This window comes from Mobula hypostoma, chromosome 3, assembly GCF_963921235.1.
Source record: "Mobula hypostoma chromosome 3, sMobHyp1.1, whole genome shotgun sequence".
In the NCBI taxonomy this organism is placed as follows: Eukaryota; Metazoa; Chordata; class Chondrichthyes; order Myliobatiformes; family Myliobatidae; genus Mobula; species Mobula hypostoma.
The window spans coordinates 85061733-85087801 of NC_086099.1; the positions used below are offsets into that span (position 1 = coordinate 85061733).

General features: G+C 41.9%; 1 protein-coding gene across 2 annotated transcripts in view; it reads right to left on the minus strand.

Annotated features, from left to right (window-relative positions):
- slit2 (slit homolog 2 (Drosophila)) overlaps positions 1-26069 on the minus strand; it is a 463208-nt gene that overhangs the window by 430834 nt on the left and 6305 nt on the right. For both annotated transcript variants that reach the window (XM_063043381.1, XM_063043380.1), the window contains exon 4: positions 3149-3220. In XM_063043381.1, coding sequence (XP_062899451.1) covers positions 3149-3220 — 72 coding nt within the window. The remainder of the gene's footprint in view (positions 1-3148; positions 3221-26069) is intronic.

Sequence of the window (26069 nt, forward strand, 5' to 3'; positions counted from 1 at the left end):
TGCCCTTACACTTCCTCCCTTACCACCATTCAGGGCCCCAAACAGTCCTTCCAGGTGAGGCAACACTTCACCTGTGAGTCGACTGGGGTGATATACTGCATCCGGTGCTCCCGATGTGGCCTTTTATATAATGGCGAGACCCGACGCAGACTGGGAGACCGCTTTGCTGAACATCTACGCTCTGTCCACCAGAGAAAGCAGGATCTCCCAGTGGCCACACATTTTAATTCCACATCCCATTCCCATTCTGACACGTCTATCCACGGCCTCCTCTACTGTAAAGATGAAGCCACACTCAGGTTGGAGGAACAACACCTTATATTCCGTCTGGGTAGCCTCCAACCTGGTGGCATGAACATCGACTTCTCTAACTTCCGCTTATGCCCCACCTCCCCCTCGTACCCCATCTGTTACTTATTTCTATACACACATTCTTTCTCTCACTCTCCTTTTTCTCCCTCTGTCCCTCTGAATATACCCCTTGCCCATCCTCTGGGTCCCCCCCACCCTTGTCTTTCTTCCCGGACCTCCTGTCCCATGATCCTCTCGTATCCCTTTTGCCTATCACCTGTCCAGATCTTGGCTCCATCCCTCCCCCTCCTATCTTCTCCTATCATTTTGGATCTCCCCCTCCCCCTCCCACTTTCAAATCCCTTACTCACTCTTCCTTCAGTTAGTCCTGACGAAGGGTCTCGGCCTGAAACGTCGACTGCACCTCTTCCTACAGATGCTGCCTGGCCTGCTGCGTTCACCAGCAACTTTTATGTGTGTTGCTTGTAAAGTTCTTTGCAAGATTTCCCTTTTAGGCTCTGGACAATTATAGTTTTTGCAAACACAAGACATTCTTCTGCAGATGCTGGAATTCCAGAGCAACACACACAAAATGCTGGAGGAACTCAGCAGGTCAGACTGTATCTATGGAAATGAATAAGCAGTCAACGTTTCTGGCTGAGACCCTTCATCAGGACATCTGGTTTTGATTTTTGTAAGCTTGTTTAGTTTTGCTGAATGCAAATGATTGCTAAAGATTTTACAGGAAGATTTCACCATAAATTTAGACAAGCTATAACTAAACGTCACCCAAAAGAATGGGTGTTACTGAATGAGAAGCAGCATCATAGGCTGCTAAATGAGAAATAATGTCACTACACTGCAGCACTGCAAAGTTTCAAACATATGCAGTAATAGGCTCTACACCATCCACATGCCTGTGAATGAAACAAGTTCTTCCTGAATTAAGCTAAGTACATCATTGAAATTAAACACAATTCATACAAATATAAAATTGACTCAGGCAAGTTAATAAATGGGCAAAAAGTGAACATAGCTTTTTGTTTTGTTTATAGCTGTGTCATCAACACCAATTGTCACACAAATCCACAACTTAATCCAAATGAAGAACGTTACCAACAATACCACAGAGAAGCAGGAAATAAGATTTTAATATGGCATTTCATTTGCACTTATTTCTCAAGCACGGGGATAAAAGCAGTGATTGCATACCATAAGAGGATGAACGAGGGGTATGGGCAATGACACTATCTGCTGATTCTATGACTTGCATTTTCCTCAAGCCTACTGATAGTGGAGACAATCTACTCATCCTCAGCCATTTTCCTTGAGCACAATGAATATTAGGTTCTCAGACATGTTACTGAAAGCCCATATTCAGTTTTCTTCTTTTCTAAAGTACTCTCAATGAAAGGGACAAAAATGTGAAAGGAAAGCTCCATTCCGACTGATGGGTATGGACTAGTCACATCATTGTAGCAATCTAATATTTTAACAGGGGATATATCAAAAGCAAATCATGCTAATTCAATGCAGATCAATCCAAGTGAATGCAGTTTGTTACAGGAACAGAAATGAGCTAGAACCAGGTGCATTCCACAGCCCTCTGGGCACTGCTCACCGAAGCAGCTAGAAAAGATATTTCAGTGTAGTAGACCAAAGTCACTAAAAAGGGTGAATACAGATAACACCTAGCCAAGACTGTTTGTAATTCTGTTTGGTCTTTACCATTTTGCTAGTGGGAATTAACTTTTTCTGGAGTGAAAAGGGGGAACAATACAGAGATAGAAGAGGACAAAGAACAACTTAATTTTCTTCTTCAGTCAACATAGTATGACAGAAGCTTCATCTTAAAGCAATTCCTAAATGATGTTTTGTTATATTAACGAATGCCAAAGCTACAAGTGCACAATTCATGTTAATTTATTATTTTCACTAATGTTAAAAAATATTAGTTTACAATTGTCCAAAGAAATAACATGCATATGACTATAATAGTAATCTCTCCTAGATTCTTGCAACGATATACATGTATATTTTCCTTACTAGAAACTCCACCTGCTAGGAACAAAAGGTCATGTTTTCAAATTCCATTTTGAATGACAGTGAAGTTCCATCTGCAACCACAGTCTTTCTTTATATACGAATCCACGTACTGATAAAAAACTAAAGGGAGCCCTCCGCCATTAGTTACATTCAAGTCAATGTAACTTGATGTATCAAACAGGCAATTGTACACATTTTCAACTAATATTCATACATTAATCAACTGAACCTGTAAATTTCAAGAACGTCTCAGGATTTCTGTCACAAACATGAAACTAAAGGAAAATTGATCCATTAGACATGGAAAGTTCCAAGTGAACTGCAATAATTTGAAACCATTCCAGACATGACCTTCATCCTCTACCTCTCTGAAGCACCTGCTTCTCAATGACTTCAAATAAACTGGATTTCCTTCTAAGTTACCATCATGACTGTGTCTGCCTGCTTCAAAGTGCCCGAGGATACCTCAGAACTCAGCCTTGGCGTTGATTTATGATTTGTAAGAAAGCATGAAACAAATTACAACTATTCAATTTATCATAGAACTTCTCACAAAAGCAATGATACCTGCAAGGGTCTCAGAAAAATTGTGACAATTAAGTAAAAATATCCCCTTCAGACAGTTATATTAACAAAATATATGCAATTAGTTGGCCATTTGTAATGATAAGCTAGTTTGAGCAGCAAGTCACCAGGAGTTAGATTGTGCTGGTGTGGTGCAATTCGTTCACGAGCAGCCACGTGTCACTGAAATCATCCAGGTGTCTTTCTTTTTCAAATTTGACAGGGTTAAGGAAGCTTGATTACTCACAGTCTGTAGAGCTTTGGAGTTCCCAGAAAAAGTAACTCAGGCAAAACCTGCAGATTGTTTCTGTTCAGGCGGCTAAGTGAAAGTAAAGAAAAGAGAAATAATGGTGAGTAATATGCTAATATACAAAGATCACCCCATAAACCTCCAAATCTGAATCCCTCATCTCACAAGTAAATAACATTTTCCAGTGCTTCCTCTTAAATGACCGTCCTTCATTTTTGAATCCAAACAATAATAGCTAAATTTGATTCCATAGGAGGAGCGGCCAGTTGGAGATGGATCCACATCACTGCAGTTCTACTTCTCTTATATTTCTAGCCAATATTTATCTTCCAACTTACATCACAAAAACAGTCTCTCCAGCCATTATCACACTGGCATTTACGACAAGTTACTTCATACAAACTGGTTGGTATATTTTGTATATTAGGAAAGTAACTATAAACCTAAAACATGCCACTTAGGCTCCTCATTGTTGGAAAACAGGTTTGGACATTGGTGAGCTCATCAAGGGATACACATAAAGGCAAGTTTTCATTTTTTTAAAAAAAAGTATAGAACCTTAATTGCTCTTCATTTGACATTAATAAAAATTGAACGAAAATACAAGAAAAAGTGATATCGCACGAAAAATTCTTACGGAGTACTCACAGGCACAGCGAGATTTCCACTGTCTCATTTTTATATAATAAGAACATTGTGTCTGTTTTTAATATTCTTCATATGGTGCCTGTCAAAGGATAGCTTTGTGTGTTTATTAAAGGTCTGAGCTCTAATGGTCACAGGTGCTACATATGAATTGAATGAAAAATGTGTTATGTATTTGGCTGAGGTATGATAACCACTTGTCAATTCCACAAGGTGGTCCTGCGGCATTTACTCAAGACATTATAGAATGTTAAAATGCTCCCGGTGGGTGCTCAAGTCAGAAATCTGTGAAGTCCGTAGAGAGGGTCTGACGCAGTTAATGAGCATATGAAGTCTGAAAACCTTTCCTCATGCCCAGCGACAACTGAACTTTATTGTTTTTATCCAGCTCAACAACTTTCACATATTCATCAAAAGCCCTCTAATTCAGGGGTTCCCAAGCATTTTTTATGCCGTGGACCCCTACCATTAACAGAGGGGTTTGTGGGGACCCCAGACAGGGAACCCCTGCTCTAATTACATCAACTTTCCCATCACTACTAACTTTCAATGAATTAATTTACTAAAATCCATAGACCTTTACAGAACTGGGATTTGCACATTCTCGGTCAGTACATCCAAAACCTCACACACAAATGTTTTTTTTTAATGTGTCTGGTTTTAAAGAAACTAAAGTTAACAAAATACCTCTCTGAATTATGATAAGATCCCTCAGCATGAAGCTGGTATTGTGGCTCAGCTAGTGACTTTGTCATTAATATCAACAAATTTCCCATAATGTGCACTGAATAGATGTTAGATTACTTTTAATGTTTCTCCTGTACTCTAGATATACAGGGGGGAGAAAGAACCATAATGCCTGCCATGTGTCTTATCCAAAATATATATAGCCGGAAAGTGTGCTCAGCTGTACTGCAGTCAGGGATAGAATCGTGTCTGGCTGTGATGTCTTTCTCAGCCAAGCAACTCGACAAGGTTCATGGTAAAGTACCATCAATCATGGTAAAGTAACATTCTGGAGAATTCACGGCCCTCCATGAAGTTTGCCTGAACGAGAGTCACCACCTTTAGGAGAGGACAAGGGTAAGTTGCTCACAGGCAGAGACAAATCTGGAATTAGGAGTTGAAAACAAATCACTATTTTCTTGTTTTTACAAAGCTCATCCAATCAGGCCACCATTTGAAAGCAGTGGGCTCACCAGTCTTATCCCCAGACAGATGACAGCTACTGCTTTGTGAAATACAGTCCAAGTATTGAAGGCTGATAATATGAAGTGCGGTCGGGGTGGGGGGTGGAGGGTATAACACAGTGTGTCTAACATTTGGAAACATCCGTTCAAATGAGCTTCTCATTTCAGGAGAAAGTAGAAGAGCCAGCATCCAGCAAACACTGCCACAAAAGACCAGTGCAGAACAGATGTGGGAAAAACAAACAGCAGCCTGCCATCTGAATTGCTAAGAGGGCAGTGCTCAGTGAAAACAGGCTCCATTCCTCAGTTCAACATCAATAGCCATAAAAAGGTCAGGCAGAACCCAACCCAAACCAAAGGACAGACTTTGAGAACTCCACAATATTAGTAGTTTGTTCATGTGCAGGAAGGAACTACGTTAGCAACGAACAATGAAAAAGAAAGCCTTTCAGTGTGACATTTAAGCATTAAGCATTGACTTATCTCTGCTAACACTTACATAATGTTCATTGAAACAGCTTATAGGAATGTGTGATGTGCACCCAACAACTTGGTCATAGGTCTTGTCAATGTTGTAATTATTTATTAAGACACCACTAATCCCCTTTGATTGTTGTCATGAAACAACAAATTTTATGACGTCTGCCAGTGATATTAAATCTGATTCCGATTCTCTGGCCTTACCTGCTGTAAACAGTGATGGAAAGTCTGCTGCGACACCAATGGCTTTGGATGCCCCAATGGATCCAAAGTACCATCATCCATATCTATTTTGGGGTTAAATCCTAACCAATACTAACAGTAAGCAATCGAGTGAACCATACTGAAAGTAATGGTTAATATGTTTGTTTACACTGACAGTGTTAATGCACCATGAATTTGCTTAACCTGTCCCCAGAGATCAGTGCTGTCATAGACAATGTGCCATCAGAAAACTATAACTCTGTATCCCAAAGTCAAAAGCCCTCTCAGCTTTATCCTTGTAATCACCTATTAAGTGACTGGCCAGCTTTTTGCAGAGGGTGGTGAAACACTGGAATTTTTTACCCCAGAGAATTGTGGAGCCTAAATCAATTTGAAGAGGAGGTAGATAGATTTTTGAAAGATCAGGTAACTCAGAGCTATTGAGGATAGCACACAGGTGGAGCTGAGGCCTACAGCACATCAGCCATAATGATAATGAAAGGTGTGGTCTGCTTGAGGGGTCAGGTGGACCTACTCCTGTTCCTATTTTCTTATTGTTCTTGTGTGGGTCCAGTAAGGAAAGAGTGCAAGTCTCTCATGATGTGAACAACATTTTGTGAGAAGCTTTCCCCTCACATAATTCAAAGATCAATGGGAACTTTTGTGATAATGTAGTGTTGAAGGGGGATGCAACACTGCATTCCTTAAGCTGCCATGGTTCTGCCTATATAATTACTAACAGTATAACATGTGAGAAAAGTAAGATTTTCATTTATGTTGTGAGCTCTACAACTTTGGGACATCAAGCAGCACTTTCAAATCAATGGTGCATTTCAAAATACAGCATTACTGTAATGCAGGAAATGTGGGGGTTTATATGTTCACAGCAAGGTATAATGGCCAGCCCTTCTGTTTTAACCATAACTGTTGACTGCCAAAACCCAGGCTGCAGGGGAGAACTTCTGCGATGCCATTAGATCACTGGCATTCATTTGAGAACTAACATTTTGGAGGTTCATTAGGAAGAGAGTGCCTCAGACAGGGCACAATTGCTAAATGCTCAGAATAGTAATTCAGAAGCAGAAACCACGACCTAAAATCCTAATTCACACCACTGTATGGCGTCTGTCCAATTTAAATTTCGTTAATAATGTAGAATTTGGGGAAGAAGACAACTAGTCCCTGCAATGAAAACCAGGAAACTACCAGATTATCAGAAAAATATCAAATTCACTAATGTCTTTCTGTGGAGAAAACCTGCCATTTTATCTGGTTTGGTATAATCCCAAAGTGAGTGCATCTTAACAAGCCTACAAGGCCATTCATTTTCAATGAAATGCATGCTGCCTATGCTGGTGACACACAGGTGCAATTACTTATTTGTTGACAAGCAGCACAGAATTGGTCCTTCAAGTCATGATGCCCAGCTATCCCCCAATTTAATCCTAGCCTTATCACAGGACAATTTACAATGACCAATTAACCTACCAACCGGTATGTCTTTGGACTGTGGGAGGAAACTGGAGCACCCAGAGGAAACCCATGCATCACAGGGAGAACATACAGGCAGGGGGGAATTGAACCCAGGTCGCTGGTACTGTAAAGCATTGTGCTAACCAGTACATTAATGTGCTGTGGTATTAATGATGTTTTCAATACTGATGTCATTAATACTATAAGATATAACTGAAAGTTTTACAACACACTATTTCTTTGATAGCAAGCATTGTTTTGCCGAGATCATCCAAAGGGGAACATGAGTTGACCTCCTGCACCTTACAGGAGTCCTATAAGCATATAAATAGTGAGCAAACCTCAAGAGATGGAGACCGAGGCGCTGACCAGGGAAACTTAACAGCTTATCACAGCTCATCTGCTGTGAAAAATTTCCTTAACTGATTTTAAAGGATGGATATTCATTGATATGCAAAAACTATTTAAATAGTTTAAAGCAACAGGAAAGGTACTTAGAACATTACAGCACAGTAAAGGCCCTTTGGCATATATTGTTGTGTCAACCTTTTAAGATCAATCAACACTTCCTTCCTGTGTAGTCCTCCATTTTTCTATCAAACAGGTGCCTGTCTAAGAGTTTCCTCAGTTCTCCTAATGTATGTGCCTCTGCCTCCATCACTACTACTGACAGGGTGCTCCACGCACTCACCACTCTGTGTAAAAAAACTTACAGTGCTATGCAGAAGTTTTAGTCACAAATGTATATAGCTTGGGTGCCGAAGATAGTACTGTATTTGTCAATGTGAAACATATTGCAAGTTTGTCTATCTGGTGGGAGCAAAAGATGTTGGGAATGGGAAGCGTTGTGCACCACAGAAGGGGTATGAGACGACTGGCAGAGGAAGAGTGGCAGGGATGGGTGACACAGGTGCAGACAGACCCAGCCCTGAAAGGCCAAACAAGGTCTTTTGATTCCAAATAATTGGTTTATTGATCATTATTTCCTGCTCCCTCACCTCTCCCTTCCCCTTTTCCCAACCATGACTCCACTCTCCCTGCCCCCTTCCCATTCTCAGTTTAAAAAAGAGACTCATATCAGAATCAGGCTTATCATCACACATGTCTTGAATTTTTTTTTTGCAGCAGTACCTAAAGTTACTACAGTACAGTGCAAAAGTTTTAGACTCCCTCGTCATATATATGCATCTAAGACTTTTGCACAGTACCGTACCTCTGACATCCCCCCTATACTTTCCTCCAATTACCTTAACATTATGCCCCTCGTATCAGCCGTGTGCACCCTGAGAAAAAAGGTCTCTGGCTATCCACTCAATCTATACCTCTTATCACCTCGTAGACTTCTATCTGAATATGCGTGGATTCTTTCAATGTCCACGTGAATTGCTGTTTTGTATTCTGTGTTTTTTGCTCTTCTCTTTTGGTCATTTGCACAGTTTGTTTTTTTTTGTGTTGGAGGGTTTGATGTTTTTCTTTAAACGGATTATATAGTTTGCTTTGTTCTGTGGCTGTCTGTGGGAATATGAATCTCAGAGGTGTATACTGCATATATAATTTGATATTTATTAAAATGCGTATGTAGTATATAACCCTGAGATTCATCTTCCCACAGACAGCCACAAAATGTACTTTTAATCTTTAAATCAAGTCACCTCTCGCCCAAAGGGCAAATCCCTAGTCCACTCAAACGTTCCTCATATAAGACCTTCTCTCTAGTCTTGGTAAACCTCCTCAGCACCATCTCTAAAGCTTCCATATCTTTCCTATAACGAGCCAACCAGAAACAAACACAATAATCCGAGTGTGGTCTAACCAGGTACTTAAAACCCTTTAGGTCTTAAAACAATGCCTTTAACCATGAAGACAAGAAAATATTAATGTCTAATCTGAAACTGTATTAAAGCAAGAGAACAAGCCTGCAATCACTTTGTAGCACCACTTCAGAAACTCAGTTCACGTTAGCAGGACCATTGTTCATATGTCACCCCTCCCTAGTACAAGGCTGTGGTGTGAACTGAATCTGGGCCTTCTCTGCAGTGAGACTCTCTTTCACCATTAGGTTCAGTGAAAGAACAGAGTATCCAACAGTGGATCAGTCAATCATAAATACCGGGATCTTTTCATTCATCCTGGACTTCAGCACTTCACTGTAGGCAAGTGGCAATCCAAAATAAATTGAGCTGCATACAGCTGACAGCCCACAGCATCAACCAGCAGCAACAGGGCCCAAACAAATGTATTTCAAGGAGCCTTTACTTGAGTTTTTGTTTGTGCTTTACATAACAATAAAAGCAGGTTTTTAATTGCCCAGCTTCTGTAGAACTGATTTTGTGTTATCAAAAAAAGAAGAAAATGCCAACCATTACCAAAAGGATCTTATTCTCACCACTATGTATGCCTCTGCGGTGATATGCCAATGGGACATCACTCCACTATCACAACAGCAGTTCTATAGTTGTATAAAATGCAACTACTATTTAGATCACTATTATTTGGGACTTTTATTTGTATTCCTTTGTTTTATGGATTGATTAGCTGAAGGAAATATTTCCTTTCCTACCAGGGTCTTTCCTCTGAGGTGTTTCTACAGCAACACACCCACTCCTGTCTTTTATACAGAGGCTCTGAGGACTTGTACTGCAAGGAATTGCTGACAAAGAATGGGTGACCAATACAAAGTAAGAGACTCACTAATTCACTTCTGATCAATCCGTTTGAAACTGTTTCAACTCTTTCAAAGTAGCAGTCAGCAATGCTCCAGAAAAATTAATAAGACTTGATTCACACCCAGGGAAGATCCAGAGGTGGTAAAAAGGGCAAGATGGTGCTGACCTGTAGCCTCCATTGAGGTCATGGAGTTATTTTTTCTTCAGTCCGTAGTGATGATTTTGAGGTCAGAGGGGAATTAGCGGTCAGGTTAGAATTTAGGGACAGGGATAAGAGGGAGTTAGAGGTCATGACAGAGCCTAGGCCTCTGCCCAGTGCTCGAAGGCTAGTAATGTTGACGTGTGATGAAAGACATTCGAAGTTGGAAGTTGAGCTGGTAGATCAGCAAATACAAGGGCTGGTGGCCCCCAAGTTCAGTGGCTCCGGGATCACAGTTCTGTGGGGATAGGAGGCACAAGCGACAGTGCCCCAGGTACGCAAGTCAGCGGAGACCAGAGTTTGAGGCCTAGTGTTTGGGGTCCTGGTCATTACAAAGTCTGGCATTTGAGGCCTGGAGTTCAAGGTCCTCATCAGTAGTCATAAGCGAGTCCTGAGGTTAATGATGAAGATTGAAGCTTGAAGGTCAATCAGAAGTCCGGAAGTCATAGAAACATAGAAAATAGGTGCAGGAGTAGGCCATTCGGCCCTTCGAGCCTGCACCGCCATTTATTATGATCATGGCTGATCATCCAACTCAGAACCCCGCCCCAGCCTTCCCTCCATACCCCCTGAGGGCAAGTCGAGGCCCAATTGCCAGAGCCCTGGGCCTGTTTGTGTTCTTGGAAAGTTGAAGACCCAAGATCTGCTCTGGAGGCCGAAAACACCCAGCCCTTGGGTTGGAGGACTGTGTGTGTGTGTGTGTGTGTGTGTGTGAGAGAGAGAGAGGGAGGATCGGGGCTTGCTTGGATATTGTTGCTTGGTCACTGGTGTTATGTTGCTATTGCTTGTGTTGTTCTGTGAACAGAGTGGGCACGTTATGTTGAGACTGGAATGTGTAGAGGCACTTGCGGGCCGCTGCAGCACACCCTTAGGTTGTGTTGGCTGTTAACACAAATGGCACGTTTCACTGTATGCTTCAATGTGCATGTGATAAATATATGAATATGAATCTGATAATTATTACACTCACTTTGCTCAATCTATTTTTTTATAGCAGACAATGTTATGCATTGTTTCACGCTATTTTTCATTCCTTTTCTCCCCATCTGAAGTGCATTTCAAGCAACCTTAGATGGCCTTTAATGATGAAAGTTATTAAACTCCACCAGTGGAAACTTCTACCATGTTATAGGCTGTCAGAGGGGAACGGGCAGTGGGGAATCCTACACTAGAAACCTTTTTTTTACATTAATGCTTAATCTCAAAGTGAGATGGAGATGAGATTACTTCCAGGATCTTTTATTTTCGAACTCAGCAAGAATTTTTCCACATTTCACTTAACTCTTTGGAATTTTAACAGGGATTGGGTTTGCTCCCTACATTGTAACATTCCTACATAGAACAATTTAAAGGACCAGGCCTGCTTTAAGGATATCATCTTTATCACTGTTAGATTACGATCAAGCATTCCAACAAAGTGACTCAGCTCCAAGCTCTTATATCAAACCAGTACTTAAAACAAGGATGACCACCAAATGTGACTGTGATCAGTAACCCATCATTCCACATGTGATTCTGCCACTTTCAAACATTTCTTTTCCTTACCAAAGGTTAAGTATTGTTAACTTTTATTCTGGAGATGCATTGCACACAAAATTCACTGCGATACTCATAGTTACAGTAAAAGATGACTCTACAAACAGGATCTACAATCCTCCTGCCCAACCAGAAGAGGCATATTTAGTCATTTCAGCATGTGGTTTGGATTCTTAAAGTCACGCCTGGAATTCAAACTAAACTAGTGCTGCCAGGGGGAACATGATTTATCAGAGGGAAATGCTAAACTGCAGTAAATCTTGCCCCAGGCCCTACAGCTGCCAAGCCCTTCCAAAGATTTCATTCTACATATAATCATGAGAAGATAATATAATCAGGATTTGAGGACCTATAGGGAAAAGTTAAATAGTTTAGGAGATTGAGGGGAGATTTGATTGAGGCATACAAAATTATGGTGGAGGGGTGGTGTATAGTTAAGGTAAATGCAAGCAGGCTTTTTCCACTGAGGTTGGGTGAGCATACAACTAGAAGTCATAGGTTAAGGGTGAAAGGTAAAATATTTAAGGGGGACATAAGGGGAGAACTTCTTCACTCAAGAGGGTGGAGAGAGTGTGGATACGAGGTCGATTTCAACATTTAAGAGAAATTTGGATAGGTACCTGGATAACAGGGTCGATGGGACTCAGCAGATTAATGGTTTGGAACAGACGAGTTGTGACAAAGGGCCTGTTTCTGTGCTGTAGTATTCTATTACTCTAATCTTTAAGAATGTGTTGTTATTTACCGGTTTATGCACGTTTTCCAACCCATTGCTCTCCAAAACTTCACAATCACACCCTGGGCAATTTCCCACATTTTAGAAGCTTCCTCTCAACAAGAATTAATGATACAATTCACTGCTGCCTTCATTGAACCAGCACAGCTTGTGGCAGATTGATGAAAAAAGTATCAGTAAATTAAAGCTTCTGACCCGGCACAAAACTCAGTGTACTGGGCAGTGAAGAAACTTGCCCCACCCCCACCACATGCCTCCAAAACCTTTGACAGGCTGGAAGAATACAACCAACATTCTCTCTGTAACATCCTACAAATCCACTCGAAGGGTAAGTGAAGCAACATTGTCATTCACCCCCAGGCCAACAAACCCAGCATCAAATTATAGTCAGCAACATTGGGCAGGTCACATTGTCGAACACCAATCTCCTGAAAGAGAAACCCTATTGCAAGCTTTGTCATGGGAAGACATTACCTGGAAAACAGATGAAGAGATTCAAGCACGTGTTCAAAGTCTACTGCAAGAAAAGTAACTGCTGGGAAAGTCCAGCTTTGACCACCCAAAGTGAAACAGGAGCATTAAGAACCTTGGCGCCATGCACCAGAAGCATACAGATGCCCTGCATCGACGGCGGAAGGAGCAAACCGTCCCACAAACCACCCACTTTCACAGCCCATGGGTCTCCAGCCACTCCATCTGCTGAAGAGTTTGCTATTTCCACTGTGGCCATTAGCCAGCTCAATCCCACAGAATTTGAGTGGAAGCAAATCATCCTTGATCCCTAAGGATTGCCTGAGGCCAAGAAGTATGTAAAGCATTGGCATACAAACACAAGCCATGCAAGTGATCGAGCACTTGCTGTCCCTTGTGTGAAAGATGCCCTATTTGTCACTATCAGTTAGTTTCTGTCATTGAACAAGATCTTGTTTAATCTCCTCATCAGGATTTGTTGTAGATTCACACAACGGTTTCAAACTCTTGCTTAAAAAAATTGGATTATTTCGCCACTATTGACTGTCTGACACTTCTAAACTACATAAAAGAAAGTCATTAAAGCTCTGAACAAAATAATTCAAGGTCTATTACAACCAGAAACAAGCAGACATGCAGCAGATTAGCAGGCAGACACTACTGAGTGCTTTTTAAATTGACGTCAGATCAAATTAATTTCCAGCTTTTCAAGGCATGCACTGGTTTATTTATTTGTGGTCCCCATCCACTTTTTACCCCCTGTCACTCTTCCCTGAAGCTTGCCATTGCCAAGCTTCATCTTTTAACCAAGAAAGGCCTTGTGGGCTGTCAAGAATTCTGCAAATCTCCCAGAATTAGACATTACTCTTCCAGACACCGCTGCCCGTACCCAGATGAAAACCCACAGGGGAGTCTGAAATAAATTTAGTTCCACATTTTCTTCAAAATCTTCAGCTTATAAATTGCAGAAATATGAAGAGTCAGGATTGAAGATCCTAACCCTTCAAGTAAAGATTTTTTGAATACATCAAAATATTTATTCATAATAAAAAAATATTTACAAGAATAAATCATGCAATTTCTTTTATTCTTACATTCATAGTCAAAGCTTTCAAGTACTGTTCTACTGTACTCCTTAAAACCAATAGGACTGTTGCCAATCATGAGGCCCCTGGGGTGACACACTACTGCAATAACAGAAGGGCTTACTCACCCACCCGTGCTGGGTTGAGCATCGAGCTAGCAACTTGGCTTTGTATAAAAAAGACGAATGCTAAGGAAAAGGCAAAGGCTGCCGCCCTTGCGCCACAAGGCGCAGAGAGAAACAACATCAATCCAGATAAGTGTGAAGTGATGTATTTTGGGAGGACGGAGAAACATAGGACACACACATTGAGTAGTAGTGTGCTAGGAAGCTTGATGGCACAACAGGTAGATAATATGGTGGAGAAGGAAAATGGTGTAGTAGCCTTCATTTGCATGCACAGGGTTTATAAAAGCAGAGAGGTTATGTTGCAGCTTTATAAAATATTGATCAGGCTACAGCTGGAGTGCTGTATGCAGTTTTGGTCAACGAGCTACAGGAAAGATATGATGTCCTATAGATGGTGTAAATAAGATTCACTGGAACAGAATATATTTCATCAGGATGCTCTTCATTGACTGCAGCTCAGCATTCAATACTATCATCCCCTCAAAACTAATCAATAAGCTTCAATACCTTGACCTCAATACCTCCTTGTACAACTGGATCCTCGATTTCCTCGTTTGCGGATCCGAGTCCGTTCAGATTGGCAATGACATCTCCTCCATAATCTCCATCAGCACATGTGCACCACAAAGTTGTGTGCTTAGCCCCCTGCTCTACTCACTTTATACTAAGGATTGTGAGGATAAGCACAACTGCAATGCCATATTGTTGACAACACCATTGTCAGCAGCCAAATGAAAGGCAGCAGTGAATCAGTATATACTGTAGGAAAGAGATTGAGATTCTGGCTTGGCACTGGCAGAATGGCAACACCAAAGAGCCGATAATTGACTTCAGGTGGAGGAAACTGGAGCTCCATGAGTCAGTCTTCATCAGAACATCAGAAGCGGAGAGGGTAGGCAACTTTAGAATTCTTCAGTTTTATTATTTTAGAGAATCCGTCTTGGGTAAAGTGCAATTATGAAGAAAGCATGGCAGTGCCTCTACTTTCTTAGAAGTTTGTGAAGATTCCGCAGGACATCTAAAACTTTGAGAAACTTGTATAAATATGTAGTGGAGAGTATATTGATTGGTTGCATCACAGCCTGGTATGGAAACATAAAGCCTTTGAATAGAAAAGCCTACAAAAAATAATGCACATGGCCCAATCCATCACGGGTAAAACTCTCCTCCCCACTGACCATATCAACACGGAGCCCTGTCACAGGAAGGCAGCACCCATCATTAAGGACTCCCACCACCCAGACCATGCTCTCTTCTCACTGCTGTCATCAGGAAGAAGGTACTGGAGCCTCAGGACCAATACCACCAGATCCAGAAACATTTAGCGCCCTCACTCATCAGGGTCTTGAATCAGAGGAGATGGCTTCACTCAACCCAATACGGAACTGTCGCCACAACCTATTGGCGCGCTTTCATGGACTCTTCATCTCATGTTCAATTATTTATTATTATTATCATTTTGTTTGTTTTTTTTTGTATTTACACATTGTCTATTGCACATTGATTATTGTCTCAAACACAAGAAAATCTGCAGATTCTGGAAATCCAAAGCAACATACACAAAATGCTGGAGGAACTCAGCAGGCCAGGCAGCATCCATGGAAAAGAGTAAACAGTCGATGTTTCGAGCCGAGACCCTTATTCGGAAACTGGTCTCAGCCCAAAATATTGACTGTTTACTCTTTTCCATAGATGTAGCCTGGCCTGCTGAATTCCTCCAACATTGTGTGTGTGTTGCTCGGAGTTCTAGCATCTGCAGTTTTACTCTTGCTAATGAAAAGACTGGATAGGTTGCAATTGTTTTCCTTGGAGTAGAGGAGAGTGAGAGGTGACCTGATAGAGGTAAACAAAATTACAAGGGTGTAGACAACATAGAGAGCAGAAACCTGTTTGCTGTAACACGGGTGTATGCTACTAGAAGGGCAAAGGCTGACAGTGAGATGAATGCAGATTAGAGGGGATCTCAGGACGCACTGCCGAGGTAGGTCATGGAGACACGGCCTCTCACAGCCGAGACAAGAACTTCAATTGCCGAGTTCTGTAAGGTTATGGAACAAGTCATGATAAATGGGTTTAGTGCTGATGGGCAATTGGTGGTCAGTGGGACAATGGTGGTCAGAAGGGCCTGTTTTCTGTGCTGTACGACTTGATGAAATGCACTCAAAAGATCTGTCCCTTGGATTAAGAGAGATGAAGAGCATGGAGATGAAGAAAAATAAAAGCTTCTTTGAAAAATGAAGTCACAGCCAACACTGTTGATGTGAAAAAGACCAAGGTACTGGTTTACATAAAAAAAAACACGTTGCTATACATTACTAAAGTTGCTTTAAGGAAGGTGGCATATGCTACTTTTATTTTAGGGAGGAAGAGAGAGGGAGAAAGTGGCATCTCAGTCGTTCATCTTTTTTGCTTCCTTCATCTGTCATATTTTTGGTTTGATAAGAAACTAAACTTAGTTTCTTCTGGGAAAATGCAGCAGTGGGCTGTAGTTCTATTCACTCAACTTTGGCAATAAATTTAGGTGCAATCAAGCCTGAGAGAAATAGGAAGCCGGCAGTGTGAGCAGAGGGTGGGGCGGGGTGGCAAGTAGTTGTAATATAATAAAATAAGAGCAAGAAAGCGCAATAGGAACATCAGTGTTCCTTCTCCCCTTGTGCAGCACCTAACCTATTGCACCAAATTATTAAAGACGGACAGGATTCATTTTCATGATATATATCACAGAATCAGTTCCTTGAGTGAGAAACAGACAAGGTCTTGAACAAAGTTATTCCAGCCCAGAATAACTATTGACCAGTGGAAACCAAAGCTCTGCTTAGTTTCACTAGCTAAGCAGCGACATAACATTGCAGTTCTGTTTCATTCCAAGATGGTTGAGAGGACAGAACCGTAGCCCACTGCCACATTTTCCCAGAATAAACCAAGTCTAGTTTCTTATCACAGCAAAATATGACAGATGAAGGAAGCAGGATGGATGAACTGCGAAGATGTCATTTTCTCCTTCTCTCTGCCTCACCAATATAGAAGTAATTATGCCAACCTCCTTAACACAGCTAGCAGGGAGACTGGTCTTCATTTCTGAAATAAACACTAATTGTCCGCATCCACTTTGAAGTGGCTACTAATAAGACTTGACTTGCCCGCAGAAGTTCCCTCCCTCCTGTGGCGAACTGTCTAGCCCTACACACTGTGTCTCCTCTTGATGTCGCAGTCAAGGTCAGAGAACGTGCTGTGCAAAGAAATCGTGGGAACATCACTTCTACATTCCCTGCAGGCTTTGCAGGTAAGCAAACGGCTGCATCATTGAAAAGATGTTGTTAGAATTGAAAGCAAACTCCAGGTGCTTTTTTTTTCCCCAGTCATCTCCTGAAAATCAAAATTCGATTTGTTTTCTTCCTGGTGAAAGGAAAGGAATGTGATGGAAATTCATTTACAGGTTAATACAAACTTCAAGTGAACATTCTTGCAGATTCCACAGGCATTTAAAGATAAATTGCTTGTCAGATAACAAAGTCTTCACGTCAGGTTGACTTGACAGCCACTAACAATGGGAATTTCTGCAGCTTATTCCTAACAAATATGAAATATTTGCTTTGGGGCTGACAGCTGTGACTGTCTAGAGGGGGCTCTGTACTAAATCACGTTCCACGGCTGAAATTCAGCCTGATCTCCCACATTACAGTCAGGCCCTGCCAGCTATGGATCACTGTCGACAATTGAGGCAGCAAATGTGAAGCAAACTCGAAGACAGCACTGAACACCAATAGAAAACAAAATTCCAACAGATGCAATTGCATTCTAAGCTAACATTTGGTGCATTCATGTGGGATGGTGAGTTGTGATTCAGGAGAGATGATTAGAATGCTCGAGTTCCTTGAGATGGTAAGAACCAAAACCCATCAATTTCTGACAGGAACATGCATACTGTACGTCAAACTTCGTCTGTGCTACATTTGTTGGATCAAACTTCAGCTGAAGTTTAGAACAGCAAGTAGCATTTGAGTTTTCAGTCTGTGCAGTCTTACAAAAAGTATAAGCAAAGCTATGTGTTATAAGATTAACTATAGCTTTGGCAACTGGTGAGTCTCAGCAATGCAGTCAAATCAGAGGAATAACCAAGACCTTTGCTTTTAAAATCTAATACATCTATCAATGGTTCTGAAAATTTTATGGTGATTTAACATTCATCTGTAACTAGGAATATTGGGAGTAACTAGGATATCACCTGGGCAGCAATGTTCTTACTGAATAAAATTCCATTTGGTTTGATCTTGTTTCATCGTTAGTCTGCCAAGAGCTCTCACCTAGATAAATTATGCTAAATTGCACAGGTGCAGCAATACTTCTACATAAGAATAAAAAATACCATTCCTAAACAAGGCTAATGCCTACAAATCACAAATGCTCCGCACATTGCATGTTTGATGGTCTTTTTTTTTTAAATGGCTTATTTTGGGTTTCTTTGTTTGGTGGCTGCCCGTAAGACGACGAAACTCAAAGTTGTATATTGTATACATACTTTGATAATAAATGTGATAATAAACTTTGAACAGATGCAAAGATTAGGAAATTGATGATGTAAACTGGATTCTCTGTGACTCACTTGCTACAAGTACTTTTTGTGTTATACGAGGGGTGATTGACAAGTTCGTAGCCTAAGGTAGAAGGAGATGAGTTACTAACTTCAAACTTTCTGCATAATCACTCAGAGAGTTGACCTGCATGTGCATGTAACAAGAGCTGCATAACTCATCGCCTACTGCCTTCGGCCACGAACTTATCAATCACCTATCTGAGGACACTTTCTGGAGGTCCAAGACCTGTATGCTCCACGACCGCTGGACTAAGTGTGTAGAGGTAGGAGGGGGCTATGTTGAAAAATAAATGTGCCAGGTTTTCTAAAATTGATTCCGTCTACCTTAGGCCACGAACATATCAATCACCCCTCATACATAATTATTTGGAACTACTACAATGCTTCCATCAAGTCAGTTGTTTCACTGGAAGATCAGAAGGAGTACTGTCAGCATTATTGACATAATTCTTTATGATTTTTATGAAATATAAACCCAACAGAAATTCTTCTCTCCAAGTTTTAGTGAACATGTACACTAAACCATGCTTTGGTTAAGACTGATCCCTGAACCCATATCGAAACAAAATAACGATGCAATCTCATTGGCTCTCCACTTGGCCTTGGATCAGCTGGGCAATAGGAATACCTACATCAGGCTGCTGTTTGTTGATTACAACTCAGCATGCAAACCATCAGATCCTCAGTACTAATCAACAAGCTCCAAAACCTGGGCCACTATCCCTCTTTCTGCATCTGGATCCTTGACTTCCTCACCAAGAGACCACAATCATTGTGGATCCAAAAAAAAAAATCTCCTCCTCGATGATATAAACACTGGTGCACCCCAAGGATTCATGTTTAGTCCATTGCCCAACTCTCTCTACACCCATGACTGGGTGGCTAGGTAGAATTCAAACACCATCTCTAAATTTGACGGTGACACAACTAATGCTGGCAGAGTTTCAGATAGCAACAAGGAGGTGAACAGGAGTGTGATAGATCAGCTGGTTGAGTAGTGTCACAGCAACAACCTTGCACTCAATACCAGTAAGACCAAGATTGTGGACTTCAGTAAGGGAAAGTTGAGAGAACACACACCAGTCCGCATTGATGCATCAGCACTCGAAAGGGTAAGTAGCTTCAAGTGCCTGGTTGTCAATATCTCTGAAGATCTACCTGGGCCTAACATACTGATACACTTACGAAGAAGGTTCTACAGTGACTAAATTTCATCAGGAGTTTGAAGAAATTTGGTATGACACCAAAGACTCTCACAGATTTCTACAGACGTACCATGAAGTGCATTCTAACTGGTTGCATCACCATCTGGCATGGAGGGGCCACTGCACAGGATCAGAAAAAGCTGTAGAAAGTTGTGAACTCAGCCATCTCCATCATGGGCACTAACCTCCTCACCATCATGGATATCTTCAAAAGGCAATGCCTCAAAAAGGTGGCATTCATTATTAAGGATCCCCATCACCCAAGAGATGTCTTCTCATTGCTACCATCCAGGAAGAGGTACAGGAAAGACACACACTCAATGCTTTAGTAACAGCTTCTTCCCCACCGCCATGAGATTTCTGAATGGACAACAAACCCATGTAAACTACCTCAAAATTTATTTTTTCTTTTTTACTCTCTTCTTGCACTAATTTAATTTTTATATTATTGTAATAGCTTTTTATGATTATTTATTGAAATGTAATGCTGCCGCAAAACAACAAATTTCACCATATATGCCAGTGATATTAAACCAGATTCTGATTGCTGTGTGCAAATTGCCTTCTGCCTCACATCAGTGGTTACACTACTAACACACTTCATTGATTGAGTAGCATGCTGTGACCTTGCATTGGTGAAAAATGCTACAGAGATGTACATTTTTCTTCAGTGCTGAGTGCTCATCATCCCAGCACAATTGCACAGCTGAGAAAAATTTTAAGCCCATTTTAAGTTGCCAGAACAGTTTATTCTTCTTTCCACTTAAAGTGAAGTTATTTCATAATTTACATGCAAAATATTTAATGTCACAAACACAAAAATAGTTTTCTTCTTACTGCAACATACATCAAAGTTGCTGGTGAACGCAGCAGGCCAAGCAGCATCTATAGGAAGAGGCGCAGTTGACGTTTCAGGCCGAGACCCTTCGTCAGGACTAACTGAAGGAAGAGTGAGTAAGGGATTTGAAAGCTGGAGGGGGAGGGGGAGATGCAAAATGATAGGAGAAGACAGGAGGGGGAGGGATAGAGCCGAGAGCTGGACAGGTGATAGGCAAAAGGGGATACGAGAGGATCATGGGACAGGAGGTCCGGGAAGAAAGACGGGGGGGGGGGGACCCAGAGGATGGGCAAGAGGTATATTCAGAGGGACAGAGGGAGAAAAAGGAGAGGGAGAGAAAGAATGTGTGCATAAAAATGAGTAACAGATGGGGTACAAGGGGGAGGTGGGGCCTTTACTCATTTTTATGCACACATTCTTTCTCTCACTCTCCTTTTTCTCCCTCTGTCCCTCTGAATATACCTCTTGCCCATCCTCTGGGTCCCCCCCTCCCTTTTCCTTCTTCCCGGACCTCCTGTCCCATGATCCTCTGGTATCCCTTTTGCCAATCACCTGTCCAGCTCTCGGCTCCATCCCTCCCCCTCCTGTCTTCTCCTATCATTTTGGATCTCCCCCTCCCCCTCCAGCTTTCAAATCCCTTACTCACTCTTCCTTCAGTTAGTCCTGACGAAGGGTAACGGCCTGAAACGTCGACTGCGCCTCTTCCTATAGATGCTGCTTGGCCTGCTGCGTTCACCAGCAACTTTGATGTATGTTGCTTGAATTTCCAGCATCTGCAGAATTCCTGTTGTTTGCGTTTCTTCTTACTGTACCTTTCTACCAATCCTCTGGAAAACCAACAGGCTTGGTCTTGCTGACACCCTTCTTTATAGACAGTATCACCTCCACTTATTTTCTCATATTCCGTCACATTATATCTGTACTCCAATATAAACACCCCTGTGCAAGGCAACACTGGGTAAATACTCCCAATCTAAGGTAAAGCTAGGTAATCACAACCAGTCTGGAGCTGAACTGAGTAAATAGGCCAAAACACAGACCAATAGCTTTGATTTGCTTGGCATGAATTTACACCTATTTATCCAATTTAGAGATCATAACTACACTTGGTCATCTCCTTTGCAGCTGGTATTGAAATAGGTGGTGTTGTAAGGAGAGTAGAAGGCTATGGAAAATAACAGGTCATGCTCAACTAGGTGTGTAGACTGAAGATTGCCAAATGCTTTCAATTCAGATGAAGGTGAGGCATAGCACTCTGGAACATCAAACGATGTTGTTCTAACAATAAATGGCCGGGCCTTGGGAAGTATAATGGAACGGATGGACCCAGAAGTGCAAGCGATAGCTCACTGAGAGCAACATCACAGGAAGATAAGTTGGTGAAGAAGCCATTTGGAGCATTGTCCTTCGTCAGAGTCAGGCACTGCACATTGCAGTTTGGACGTTAGGCTGCAGATATACGAGACACTGGTGAGGCTGCACTTGAATTGCTGTGTGCAAGTTTTAGTCACCTTGTCATAGGAAAAATGTTACCACAATGTTGTCCAGACTTGGGGGGCTGAGTTACAAGGAGAGCTTACATAGATTGGGACTTTATTTCCTGGAACATGGGCAATTGACAGGTGACCCAATAGAGGTATATAAGATCATGAGAGTCACAGACAGGATAAAAGCAGTCATTTCTCTAAGGAAGGTTGCCAAAGCCTAGAGGGAATAGGGGTAAGAGATTTAAAAGGGACATCAGAGGCAACTTCTTCCTGCAAAGGGTAGTGTATGTTTGGAATGAGCTGCCAGAAACAGCAGTTGAGGCAGGCACATAAGCAGCATTTAAAAGCCATTTAGGTATGTACATAGATAGGAGAGGTTTAGAGGGCTGTGAGCCAAACACAGCCAGATGGGACTAACTCACCAGACTACAGCTGGCGTGGATGAGTTGGATGGAAGGTTCTGTTTCCAGGCTGTGTGACTTTGTAACTACACATGAACTGACAACGACCTGTGCACATATCCTGGATTAGGCCTAAGTTAGGGAGAAACATCTGAAAAAGTGAGTAAATGCCCCTTGACTTGGGTTAGAAACATAGAAAACCTACAGCACGATACAGGACCTTCGGCCCACAAAGCTGTGCCGAACATGTCCTTACCTGATAAATTACCGAGGGTTACCCATAGCCCTCTATTTTTCTGAGCTCCGTGTACCTGTCCGGGAGTCTCTTAAAAGACCCTACTGTATCCACCTCCACCACCATCGCTGGCAGACCAATCCATGCACTCACCACTCTCTGCGTAAAAAAAAAAATTACCCCTGACATCTCTTCTGTACCTACTTCCAAGCACCTTAAAACTGTGCCTTCTCGTGCTAGCCATTTCAGCCCTGGGAAAAAGCCTCTGACTATCTGAACGATCAATGCCTCTCATCATCTTATACACCTCTATCAGGTCACCTCTCATTCTCCATCGTTCCAAGGAAAAAAGGCCGAGTTCACTCAACCTATTCTCATAAGGCATGCTCCCCAATCCAGGCAACATCCTTGTAAATCTCCTCTGCACCCTTTCTATAGTTTCCACATCCTTCCTGTAGTGACACGACCAGAATTGAGTTGATAAAGCCAAGATATATTTTAGACCTAGTAACCAATCTAGTCTGGCCAGGCTAAATACACTGAGACAGAAGTTAGGTGGGATAAATACATAAACTATGTTTTGACTGTGAAATACCCAGATCGGAGATAAACCAGGTTTATCACCCAAACTTGTGATAAACTGGGTGAAAGCAAGTTAACACACTGTTAACAACAGATACAAAAATATGGAAATCAACAATCCAAACTGGATTCACTGCAACTCACATGCTTTCCTTGATCACAATGACAAACAAGCGTAAGAAATACCAACAATCAGCCATTCACCCCTCTGCCTCAAAACCTGTCCTAAATGGTTCCAGATTATCAGCTCTCATTTGTACACATGTAGTGGTGAGCTTGGTGTCCTCATCCAAGATGTCTGGGGCTCAGATACTGGCATTTACTCCATGAACCTCTTCATTGCTCTCTTCCTTCAAAACACTTCTGGTTCCCTGTCCAATGCATTGGCAAAGAATGTGTTCAAAAGCCCCAAAATGAAGGTGAATAATGACATCAGTAACAACACTAAAATGATCCATGGCTGTGACTGCAAAAGACATGCCGCAAGAGATCTACTGGAGCATTTTTGATATATATAGTAGTGTGCAGAAGTCTTAGGTACTTATATACTGTATGTATATATAGGACATAGGTAGGAAAAGGGAGGAGGTCCTGAAAACAGACTACAGGGGGTTAGGAAGGAAGTTGAAAAGCAGGACCTCAAAGGTAGTAATCTCAGGATTACTGCCTGTGCCATGTGACAGTGAGTATAGGAATAGAGTGAGGTGGAGGATGAATGCGTGGCTGAGAGATTGGAGCAGGGGGCAGGGATTCAGATTTCTGGAACATTGGGACCTCTTTTGGGACAGGCATGACCTGTACAAAAAGGAAGGGTTGCACTTGAATCCCAGGGGGACCAATATCCTGACAGGGGGGTTTGCAAAGGCTATTGGGGAGAATTTTAGCTAGAATTGCGAGGGGGTGGGAACTGAAATGAAGAGACGGAGAAAGAGGCAGTTGGCTCACAAATAGAGAAAGCTTGCAAGCAGTGTGAGAGGGAGGATAGGCAGGTGATAGAGAAGGGATGCGCTCAGACCGATGGTTTGAGATGTGTCTATTTTAATGCAAGGAGTATAATGAACAAAGCAGATGAGCTTAGATTGTGGATCAGTACTTGGAGCTATGATGTTGTGGCCATTACAGAGACTTGGAAGGCTCAGGGGCAGGAATGGTTACTTTGAGTGCCAGGCTTCAGATGTTTCAGAAAGGACAGGGAGGGAGGCAAAAGAGTGGGAGCATGGCACTGTTGATCAGAGATAGTGTCATGGCTGCAGAAAAGGAGGAAGACATGGAGGGATTGTCTATGGAGTATATGTGGGTGGAAGTTAGGAACAGGAAGGCATCAATAACTCTACTGAGTGTTTTTTATAGACCACCCAACAGTAACAGGGACATCAAGGAGCAGACTGGGAGACAGATTCTGGAAAGGTGAAATAATAATAGGGTTGTTGTAGTGGGAGATTTTAAGTTCCCAAATACTGATTGGCATCTCCCTGGAGCAAGGGGATTAGATAGGGTGGAGTTTGTTAGGTGTGTTCAGGAAGGTTTCTTGACACAATATGTAGATAGGCCTACAAGAGGAGAGGGTGTACTTGATCTGGTACTGGGAAATGAACCTGCTCAGGAGTCAGATCTCTCAGTGGGACAGCATTTTGGAGATAGTGATCACAATTCTACCTCCTTTACCATAGCTTTGCAGAGGAACAGGAACAGACAAGTTAGCAAAGTGTTTATTTGGAGTAAGGGGAAATATGAAGCTATCGGGCAGGAACTTGGAAGCATTAATTAGGAACAGATGTTCTCAGGGAAATGTACGAAAGAAGTGTGGCAAATGTTCAGGGGATATTTGCATGGAGTTCTGCACAGGTACATTCCAATGAGACGGAAAGGATGGTAGGGTACAGGAACCGTGGTGTACAAAGGCTGTTGTAAATCTAGTCAAGAAGAAAAGAAGCGCATACGAAAGGTTCAAAAAAACTAGGTAATGATAGAGATCTAGAAGATTATAAGGCCAGCAGGAAGGAGCTTAAGAATGAATTTCAGAGAGCCAGAAGGGGCCATGAGAAGGCCTTGGTGAACAGGATTAAGGAAAACCCCAAGGCATTCTACAAGTATGTGAAGAGCAAGAAGATAAGACATGTGGGAATAGGACCAATCAAGTGTGACAGTGAAAAAGTGTGTATGGAACCGGAGAAGATAGCAGAGGTACTTAATGAATACCTTGCTTCAGTATTCACTACAGAAAAGGATCTTGGTGATTGTAGGGATGACCTACAGCAGACTGAAAAACTTGTGCATGCAGATATTAATGAAGAAGATGTGCTGGAGCTTTTGGAAAGCATCAAGTTGGATAAGTCACCGGAACTGCATGAGATGTACCCCAGGCTACTGTGGGTGGCGAGGGAGGAGATTTCTAAGCCTCTGTCACTGCGGATGTTGTTCCTTATTCAAGAGAGGGAGTAGAGATAGCCCGGGAAATTATAGACCAGTGAGTCTTACTTCAGTGGTTAGTAAGTTGATGGAGAAGAAACTGAGAGGCAGGATTTATGAACATTTGGAGAGGCATAATATGATTAGGAATAGTCAGCATGGCTTTGTCAAAGGCAGGATGTGCCTTACGAACCTAATTGAATTTTTTGAGCATGTGACTAAACACATTGATGAAGGTAGAGTAGTAGGTGTAATATATATGGCTATCAGCAAGGCATTTGATAAGGTACCCCATGCAAGGCTTATTCAGAAAGTAAGGAGGCATGGGATCCAAAGGGACATTGCTTTGTGGAT